This window comes from Budorcas taxicolor, chromosome 3 (genome assembly GCF_023091745.1).
Source record: "Budorcas taxicolor isolate Tak-1 chromosome 3, Takin1.1, whole genome shotgun sequence".
In the NCBI taxonomy this organism is placed as follows: Eukaryota; Metazoa; Chordata; class Mammalia; order Artiodactyla; family Bovidae; genus Budorcas; species Budorcas taxicolor.
The window spans coordinates 77,643,586-77,653,829 of NC_068912.1; the positions used below are offsets into that span (position 1 = coordinate 77,643,586).

Consider the following 10,244-nt stretch of genomic DNA (forward strand, 5'->3'; position numbering starts at 1 on the left):
TGGTGACTCCCTCCCCTCTGCTTCTGTAACATGTTGCATATAATATTAGAGCACTAGTTATCATTTAACTGTATTTATCCCTGTTTTGCAACTGCAATTTCCCACACCACTTTTCCCTAATTCCAACCCAACTTCTAAATCACCTTTGTTTTTCTGACTTTTGGTGTAGGGTAGAGCAAGGCATCACTAAAATGCCCACTAAATAAATAAAAACCAATATCATGCCATGTTCAGCCCAAATGTTTTGAGTAGAAAAATATTTTATAGACATACATACACACCCATCTATATATACAGATGCACATATACTATATATGCATGATTTCACATGGGTTTTAATTTTTCCATATTGAAAAAAAAAACTTGTTTAAAATAAAGTACAAGTTAAAGAAACAAAAGTACACATTAAGAAATGATGCAATTATTCCATACCAGTTTATTGTAGATATTGTTTCCAAAAATTTATAGCATAAATAACCTTTCATGTCATAAAATAACTTAGTACAATTTATAATAAAACTTTGAGAATTTAACATCTCATCAAAATACAATAAAATATGGTTTTAAAATATGATCAACCCTTTTTTTTTTTTTAACTTGAGGGCATAAAAACCAAAATTACCCAAACTATGGCTGCACATTTAAACTTTAACAAAGCATATTGGGTTTATTTAAATGTAACTCAACCATCCTAAATTAATACATAGTTTTGTTTTCCTTCCTGCATGGTTCTTTGTAATTTCTGTTCCTTTTGACTTGTATTTCTGTTTCCACACAGCTTCCTTCTTCATTTTCACCTCTTTCCATCTGCAAAGTCATCTATCTCCGGGCTCCCAGAACATGTAGTTGAACTCACTCAGCCCCTTGACATCAGTTTCTGTAATCCTTGCATCAGTGTAGGGAGTAACTGCTTGAGTAACTACAAAGGTATTTCAAAACTTCAGTGCAATTTGCTTCAGTTATTTTCATTCAGATGCCATCACCGTTCAGGGAGATTAATCACTGGAACCCACTGATCCATGTAGCGACTTTCCCGGCAAAAACAAATAAGTTGACTTAAGGCAGGATCCTTCCACTGTGATGAATGCGGATTCTGGGAACAAATTTAGAAAAAATAAAATTATTATTTTTTTAAAAATCAGACTTTGCTACTAATTACAATACTTCTGAGGGGAAGACACTTGAACATTCTATACTTTGGCTGTGTTACAGACCACTTAAAACCATTAAAAAAATTTTTCCAGGTAGTTGGGTTTCCTGCAAAATCGTTAAGGGTAATTCTCTACAAAGCTATACTCTGCAAAGTCTGAATACATGCAACTCACTGAGTCATATATGTGTTTTCATATTTACTCAGTTTTTGCCTGAGAGTATTATTCATAGGCTTGTCCTACCAAACTTGTACCTTGGTGGACACCTGAGAAATACTTCCATGCTGGGCTACCAGGAGTTTAGAGCTGCAGAGCAGTTAACTAAAACTGCCACCTGTTATCCTCCCAAAAGAGAGAGTAGTATTTTTCAGGAGTAGCAAAATAATGAGGCTGCCACTTAAGGAGATCAGTCAAACTGTTCCAAAATGTAAAACACAAAACAATCACATTTACCTCTGTAAATACAAGTTATCTACCTTTCAAAGGTTTTTATGGGGGCATGGGGGCATTTAAAAAACTTCAAGACCACAAAGAAAAAATTTCCACTCTATTCTCTTAATGTATTTCTAGGGAATTAATGAGGTCTGTCTCCTACACCATTTCTATTTTTAGCTCTGACTGGCAGAGAATGAGGCTGACTCCTTAATGAGGGTGAGCCAGGAATTTATTTGGCTTTATCTAATCTGCCCTGCTAAAGGAATTAGTCACGGGAGGTAGTGCAGATGTAGGTAGGGAGTAGCTGGACTGACAATGCTGAGTCACAAGGATCTCTTCCGCTTCTGGCAGCCTCCAACGTGCTTAGACACGTTCTGTCCCAGAGAAAATCCCCATGATGAAACTAGCACATCTCGGCTGAAAGTCCAGCCACACGCTTTAATGGGGCAAAGGCTCCCGTCTCTTAACCCTCGCCCGTTTCAGATCTGGAGTCAGGCGCCTCTCAGCGCTCACGAACTTCCTGCCAGGACTCTAACCTCGAGCTGCCGGCAAGTCCCCTTCTCCCTTACCGTCACCAGCACGCAGTGCAGGTCCGGGGGCTGCTCTGCGCCCTCGCTGGCTGCGGGGCCCGCATCGGTCTCCAGGAGCAAGAGTTCGGCCAGCCGGCCCGGGTTGCTGACACGCAGGATGTCGATATCATTCTCGCAGCAGAATGCCTGGATCAGGGTGAAGTGGATCTGCAGAGCCACGTCCCTGTCGTCGTCCTCGTCCGCCGCCAGCAGGCACAGCACCACGTTATCCGGGTCGCTGCGGGCAGGGAACGAACGGGCTGGTGAGCCCAAAGGCAAGACCCGCCGCGTGGCAGCCTGCACCCCCCGCCCAGGTGCCAGGGGTCGCACCCGGGTCCGCTCACTCCCCCTGGGACAAGTAGCCACGGGATAGATGGAACGCGGCAGGAAGTGGCGCTGCAGGGCGAGGGGAGACCGGTGAAAGCGACCTTCTCTGGCTGGGGCGAACAGGAGAACCAAGAGGGTCACGCGAGGCCTCCACTTACACGTTGAGCAGCTTGGCCGCCTCGTACACCCCGACGGTGATGGTGCGCTGACTCAGGGCTTTGCTGAGCACTTCCTCGAGGGCATCCCCCACCTTATCCATCCTACACGCGGGAAGAAGCAAGGGGATCCCGTCACACTAAGCCCCTCCGGGTAGTCGCCGCCTCCTCGCCCTGCACCGCGACCCTCCCAACCGAGGGCACGCGCAATAGCGCCCCTCGACCTTTTGCAAACCCAGGACTCCCTGGGATATCATCCCCTTCCCCCCATAACCCTTACGCCCAGAGGCCCGGCATCCTGTGAGCAGCCCCGAGAGTGACATCCGCCACCCTTTCCCTAGTGCTCTACTAGTCCTTGGCGCTGGGTGCAGCCGCAAGAGCTGCACGGGCAGGGACGGTCACGTCTGCCGTTTGCAAAGCCTCGAGGGGCTAGACCGGCGTGCGGGGTACGCTCTTTCCGTCCACGCGCGCCTCCGGAGTGTTCCAGAGGAAGAAAGGCGGGACAGGAGGTACCCGCTGCAAACTTTGAACCACTCGCTCCCCATTAACCTTGCATAGCCCAGCAGCACCGGAGTGCGCGCAGGAGGCAAGCAGAGTTCCGGCAGAGGCTCTGGCCGACTTACCTTTCGGTTTTTTGCTCTCCAGCCGAGAATTCCTCCAAAGTCATATTGCAACTGCAGGTCGCCCACAGAGAGAGAGCGGCGTGCGAGCTGCTCCTGCCACCGCCGGCGCGCGGGCGCCTGCTTTCCACACTCCTTTGCAGGCTCCTCCAGCGCCCGCCACCACCGCGCTGTCCGCCCCTCCCGCCCCGCTCGCTCGCTTGCTCGTTAGTCGGCTCTCAGCAGCCCACTCGCCACTAACCGCGACACTAACACCACAGCTGCCTCACAGCCACTGAAGGACAAAGGCCCCGCTCCCAGGAGTTATCCTGCCAACCCCCAGCCAACCACCATCCTCTTTATTTGCATACGCGCAGCCATTGGGCTATGCAAATCAGCCTGTTCAGACAATTTGACCTCAGCTCCAGGAACCAGGCGGAGAGGAGCGGAAGAGGGAGGGGCCAGGAGGAAAAAGAGCCTAGGGGCGGGGGCGGGCGGGGTTCCGAGCCTACTCTCACCCGGTAGGCGGGGCGGGTAGGAGCCGAGATCTTCGTAGGGGGGCGGGGAAAGGAGGGTGTCTTCAGCTTGGGCTGGAGCTGGCTGCCAAGTGTTTTTCTTGCTGGTGCGCTTTTTTTTTATTGTCGTTTGAAGTCTTTTGTTTTGGGGGCTGCTGTTAACATCTATTTTCAGGGTTAATGCACCCAAGTCTAGTAATTATTAGTACGCAGGTTATATAAAAAGAGTGTATCCAGACCTCTGGGGCAAAGTTTACCTCAGAAGTGTTGTTTATGTAAGTCTAAGCAAAGCTGCTTATTAGTAGTAGTATTATTTCGGTGCCCTGATGGCTGGTTTGATTTATTTTTGGAAACTTGCAAGGGTTGGAAGCTCAAAAAAGAAAAATCAACACATTTGTGTTTGGTGATGGCAGGAAACCAAGTTGGAATCTTTTATGCAGAAAGCAGAAAGACTTCCCACCTGCCCAGGGTAACTGTGGAAAACTGAGTTCAGGAGGAGCTGGTCACCACATGTATAATCATTTTATCCTAGCCTCACAACCCCAATTCACCTTTCTCAGCCTTTCCCAAAGGAGGATCCTTCTGCAGGGCACCAGCTAAGAGACAAATGTCTGACACCCACACAAGGCACACATCTAAACTCAAAATGCTCTGGATATGCCCTCAGCTTCCTTTCATGAGGCAAGTATGTCACTACCTTCCACAGGGGGCCTATGATCTCACTGTGAATTATTGATGTTAGTTGCTGAATCATGAAGTTGCTGCTATAGGTCCTTATAGTCATAGGCTAAAATTTCACCTTTGAGATAATGGCAATCTGTGGGTGGAAAGAAAGTAGTAGTTCTACATTTTTGAAAAACAAAATTGAATGTAGAGTTTGAATCGGTTGAAAGTTCTCTGTATCATGAGTTTATGCAATAAATGCAAAAATATGTGTTAAACCTACTGAAGTCACCAAAAGTGGTAAAAAAAGAAAAAAAAATACTCCTATATGCTTGCTTTCAAAACAATGCTTGCATTTTTAAGGTCACTGTACAGACAAAGGTCACAGAAGTAATTTTCTGCTAAGCTACAAGGGAGTTTTTGTACCCGTATGTTCATATCATTCTAGACAAAATATTCTTCAGCTTTCTTGATCTTAATTTAGAGGAAAAGAAAAGTGATAGGTCAGGTTTTCTGGCTCATTTATTTGAGCTGCCATTTTGCACTTCATCTCTAACTGCATTGTCAGCAAGGGACAAGTTTTGACTAAAGGAATGGTGCTGGTCTGTGGGTCATTTACCCAGAAATGTATGTTTCATATCCATACGTTAAATTCTAACATGTAGCGTCTTTTAAAGAATTCCTTTAAATTGGAATTTAGGTAGGTACTAAAGCATTTTCAGTTTTGCAAACAAAACCTGAATTATGCAATCTGGCCTGAGTCATCATTTGGAGACTGTTCAACTCTGTTCTGTGGAACTCCAAGGTTCTACTCACTAGGTATTTCTTAGAGGTTCCTTGGAAGAAGTATGATCACTGTAAACTGACAGCAAATTAGGAAATCGAGTGAGTTTCTTGACAGCAGGGAGTGTGACTTCATCAACGTGGTATTCTTGGCACCTACCACAATTTCTGCATTTGGTGGAAGCATGGCCAGTGTTCACTGAGTTAAGTAGAATCTGAATTGAACAATAAGATCTCAGAATACTACAGTCCTGTGCAATGCATGAATTCTAAGATATTCCACATTTAATTTTAGTTCAAAAAAACTTCTTTGCTGTCCTACAATATACCAAGAACTGTACAATTCCTGGCCCTTTGCCTTTAAAGGGCTTACCATCTAAATATTATGCCCATGCTTGAACTGGGTTTTGGGACAAAATGCTATGCACTGTCATCAGCCAGCTATGCTGAAAGTCCCATGACTTTAGTCATCTGAACGGAAACTGTAGGACAGTAGAACCCATGTATTGTTATTCCAATTCAAGTGAACCACAGCCCTGATAATACCCCACCAAGGTCAATTATAATAAGTAAAAATGCGGTATAAAAAGATTACTTCTTAATATAGGCCCAGTTTCTCACTCAACAAGTACACTGCATTCTTTATTTGATTTCAAGGGAAAGTGATTTGTTCAAGTGCTATGGGGTTGTTCTCTGTGAGATAAGCCTAGCCTTCCAGTATTCAAAAATATTCATCTGTCATACTTTCTGACTCAGATATGTTACACCATTTTGCCTCATTGCTGAGTCTGCCTAGACTGTTTCATCACGGATTATTTTGGTGTTTCACACTGGAAGTAGGAGCTGCATTTGTCTGCCACTAGATTGCAGTTATATATTAGGGTGAATTTAGATGATACTGTTCATAAATGCTTATTTGTCCCTGGGGAGGATGGTATCCAATGATAAATTACAGGAATAGTCCTAGATAGGTACATATGTGTATATATACTTTTTTCATATATTCTAAAAATAATCTGTATTAAAATATAATTCCAATATATATAATCATTTAAAAAATTATCCCAGGTAATTCCAAGTACTTCAACTGCACAGAACTGAATGACCTTCTGGTAATATTTATAATGATGCTAAATGGTTATATTTGGATGTTAGATAAAAATAAATTTATATTCAGGAGTTGTCAAATAATTTTAGCACTGCTGCCTGCTTTACATCTTAAAAGTCTTTTTTTATTTTTTTCATTATTATCATACATATATTCTTACTACTGGTTCTGTAGTATAGAATGATAAATTTTCTCTCTTTCAAAAATTCATCAACCCTTTAACACATGATGCTTATTATTTCAGTACTAGACATATTATTCTTAACATTGAAGGTTATCAATTAGTCTATGACAGATGTATTAACTATTAATACTTATCTAGAACTGTATTATATTACATTTTGTTGTTAAAAATCCTAAGGTTCCTGAAGTATTTTTTTGTATAAGTCTGGTAAAGTTAGTTTCTAAAGTCAGGCTCTCAATTTCCCTAAATTTTTTTCTCAAAGAAGACTGTTCAGACAATTTACACCTAAAAATGTATAATTTCATAAGATCAATATTTCCATTTGAATTTAACATAAACATTTAGTTTCTTGGACCATCTGGTAGGCAAATTCTGAGATGGCCTCAATGATCTCTAACCCCAATGTTAACCTTTTTATAAGCCTTTTCCTTTGTGTGTGGGTAGAACCCATTTCTTGTTTCGAACCAATAGAATATGTGTTGAGCTATCACACCCATGATTATGTTATATTCTATGACAAAGGTGAAAGTACTTTGCTAGTATAAGTATTTAGTTGACTTTGGGTTAACCAGGAGGAAGTTTGACTGTAAACTGAGACAGTCACTATGGAGAACAGTAAAAAGCTAAAAATAGAGCTACCATATCATCCAACAACCCCCCTCCTAGGCATCTATCTGGAGAAAAACTTGGTTCAAAAGTATATATGCATCCCAGTGTTCATTGTAGCACTGTTGCAATAGCAAAGACATGTGGTAGTTGCTCAGTCCTGTTCAACTCTGTGACCCCATGGACTGTAGCATGCCACGCTCCTCTGTCCATGGGATTTTCTAGGCAAAAGTACTGGAGAGGGTTGCCATTTCCTTCTCCAGGGGATCTTTCCAACCCAGGGATTGAACCCGGGTCTCCTGCATTTCAAGCATATTCTTTACCACCTGAGCCACCAGGGAAGCCCTGAAGTTCAGACGAATGGATAAAGAAGACGTGGTACATATATACAATGTAATATTACTCAGCCATTAAAAAAAGAGTGAAATAATGCCATTTGCAGCCACTTGGAGGGACCTGGAGATTATTATACTAAGAGAAGTAAGTCAGACAGAGAAAGACAAAGATCATATGATATCACTTATACACAGAATATAAAAAAATGATACAAATGAACTTATCTACAAAAGAGAAACAGACTCACAGACTTAGAAAATGAACTTATGGTTACCAGGGGTAAGGTTGGTAGAAGGGATAGACTGAGAGTTTGGGGTTTCTGTGTACACACTGACATATTAAGAACAGATAACCAACAAGGATCTACAGTATAGCCCAAGGAACTCTGCTCACTATTCTGTGATAACCTAAATGGGAAAAGTATTTGAAGAAGAACAAAAAATAAATAAATAAAAAGGGAGGTTATGCTAGGTGGGCCTAACCTAATCACGTGAGCCCTTTAGAAGAGGGCTCAACCTTCTCTGAAGAAGTACTGGAAGCATCAGAGACTTTCTTTCTTCACTGCTGGTTTTGAAGGAACAAACTTCCATTAAGCTGCAAGAAAATGGATTTTACCAACAACCTGAGGGAGCTTGGCAATATACCCTTCCCTAGTCAAGCCTTCAAATGAGAATGTAGTCTGGTTAACACTGATTTTTAGCCTTGTGAGACTCTAAAACGATCACCCTGCTAAACCACATCCAGACATCTGACCTGCAGAAACTATGTGATAATACTAAGTGTTGTTTTATACCATTAAGTAACTTGCTATTTGTAATCTGTTATGTAGAATCAAAGCCTAATGCAATATCCTTAATACTATCTTGTTGTATGTTCAATAAATTCTTACCCTATGGAAATTTTCTTCAGCTATTAATATTCATGGCACTAGAGGCATGGTGTTGCTTTGAGCTTTAGGCTGACCACCTTGTGTTGCCATTAGCTGCTCACGTTTCACCAGCCATGCAGGGGCCATCCAGCTGAGGTGTCAGATGAAGAGACTCTCTAGGACATTTTTCAGGGACCCCTTCACCCCATCTCCCCACCTTCCCACTGAGTTAAGTGTATCAGGATGTTTCTATCATGGTAGGAATGTTCTCTCTGTGAATGTCTCTACTTGGTGGACTGCTCAAAAGTGAAGAAGATAGGTGTTCTGGATGGGTAATTGGCCATTGGTGTTCTGGTAATATGACCAGGTTTCTGAATTTTCTGTCTCTGAAATAGAAGAGGTGATTCTTTTCACCCATGTCCTTCATTGTAAAGGTTTATCCTTCCTAACTCTTAAAAGCTTAGTTCTTCTCTGTCTATACTCACTCTCTTGGTGACCTCATCCAGTCTCATGACCTTAAATATTTATATGCTGATGACTCCCAAATACACTTCCAATCTGGTCAGTCATCTCCTCTGAACCTCAGGCTTACTCATCATCTCTGTGTTGATATACAGTAAGCATCTCAAACTTACAATAACCAAAGTTGGTAATAGTCCTCCTATAGGTTAATGGCAACCCACTCCAGTGTTCTTGCCTGGAGAATCCCAGGGATGGGGGAGCCTGGTGGGCTGCCGTCTGTGGGGTCACACAGAATCGGACATGACTGAAGCGACTTAGCAGGATGCGTTAATGGAAACTCTGTTCTTCCCATTGCTCAGCTGCCAAGCCATGGTGTCATCCTTGACTTCTTTTCTTCACAACCCACATCCGGTCCATCAGCAAACCCTATTGACTTACTTCAAAAAATAAAATAATTCAACCAATTCTCAGGCTTCCACCACAACCCCACCACCATCTGCCCCTTGGATAGCTGCAACAACTGGTTTCTCTCTCTGCTTTTGTCCTTCCTCTACTTACCTCCAGCAGCCAAAGTATTCTGTATACTATGGAATACCAAAATACTACATATACTATAGAATAGCCCACCAGGTTCCTCTGTCCATGGAATTCTCCAGGTAAGGACACTGGAGTGGGCGGCCATTTCCTTCTCCAGGGGATCTTCTTGACCCAGGGATCGAACCCGTGTCTCCCACATTGCAGGCAGAATCTTTACCATCTGAGCCACCAGAGAAACCCTGAAATATAGAATACTATAGTACTATATAAACTATAGAATACTATATATACTGTTTCCATAAAATCAAGTCAGATCACAGTCACTTCTCTGACCCAAACTTACTAATGGCTCCACTTTTCGCTTAGAGTAAAAGCCAAAGTCCTTACTAAGGTCTAAGAGACCCTGCAAAACTCTGTCCACCTTGATGAAGAGTTCTAATACAGATGACGGTGACAACTGCACAACTGTGGTTCTTCAGTCACTAAGTCATGTCTGACTCTTTGTGGCCCCATGGACTGCAGCACATCAGTCCTCCCTGTCCTTTACTATCTCCCAGAGTTCACTCAAACTCATGTCCATCAGCCATCCAACCACTTCATCTTCTGTCACCCCCTTCTCCTCCTGCCTTCAATCTTTCCCAGCATCAGGGTCTTTTCCAATGAGTCAGCTCTTCGCATCCAATGGCCAAAGTATTGGAGCTTCAGCATCAGTCCTTCCAGTGACTTTCCTGGTGGTCCAGTGGTTAAGACCCCATGCTTCCAATGCAGGGTACATGGGTTCTATCCCTGGTCGGGGAACTAAGATCCCACATGCCATGCAGTGCACAACTGTATTAATATATTAAAAAGTCACTGAGTAGTATATATAGGGTAAATTGTAGGTAATGTAGATGTATCTCAATAAACCTGTTATTAAAAAAGTACTGAATCCCTCCTCGAATCTCCT

The 10,244-nt window shown here is 42.9% G+C and overlaps 1 protein-coding gene across 1 annotated transcript; it reads right to left on the bottom strand.

The window, feature by feature from the left end:
* Positions 1 to 477: 477 nt before the first annotated feature.
* GADD45A (growth arrest and DNA damage inducible alpha) lies at positions 478 to 3,578 on the bottom strand. Its single transcript, XM_052637286.1, has 4 exons — positions 3,261 to 3,578; positions 2,641 to 2,742; positions 2,156 to 2,393; positions 478 to 1,093 (listed from the first exon to the last, which is right to left on the bottom strand). Exons 1-4 carry the CDS (start codon positions 3,302 to 3,304, stop codon positions 980 to 982), a joined length of 498 nt encoding a protein of 165 aa, XP_052493246.1. The 5' UTR covers positions 3,305 to 3,578; the 3' UTR covers positions 478 to 979.
* Between the last annotated feature and the right edge of the window lie 6,666 nt (positions 3,579 to 10,244).

What these genes read in the sequence shown, in the direction of transcription:
- GADD45A (XM_052637286.1), bottom strand. Translation starts at nt 3,304, where the DNA reads ATGACTTTGGAGGAATTCTCGGCTGGAGAGCAAAAAACCGAAAG. An exon ending in GGAGAGCAAAAAACCGAAAG is followed by an intron (nt 2,743 to 3,260) that starts GTAAGTCGGCCA and finishes TCCCGCGTGTAG; the next exon opens with GATGGATAAGGTGGGGGATG. An exon ending in GCGGCCAAGCTGCTCAACGT is followed by an intron (nt 2,394 to 2,640) that starts GTAAGTGGAGGC and finishes CCCTGCCCGCAG; the next exon opens with CGACCCGGATAACGTGGTGC.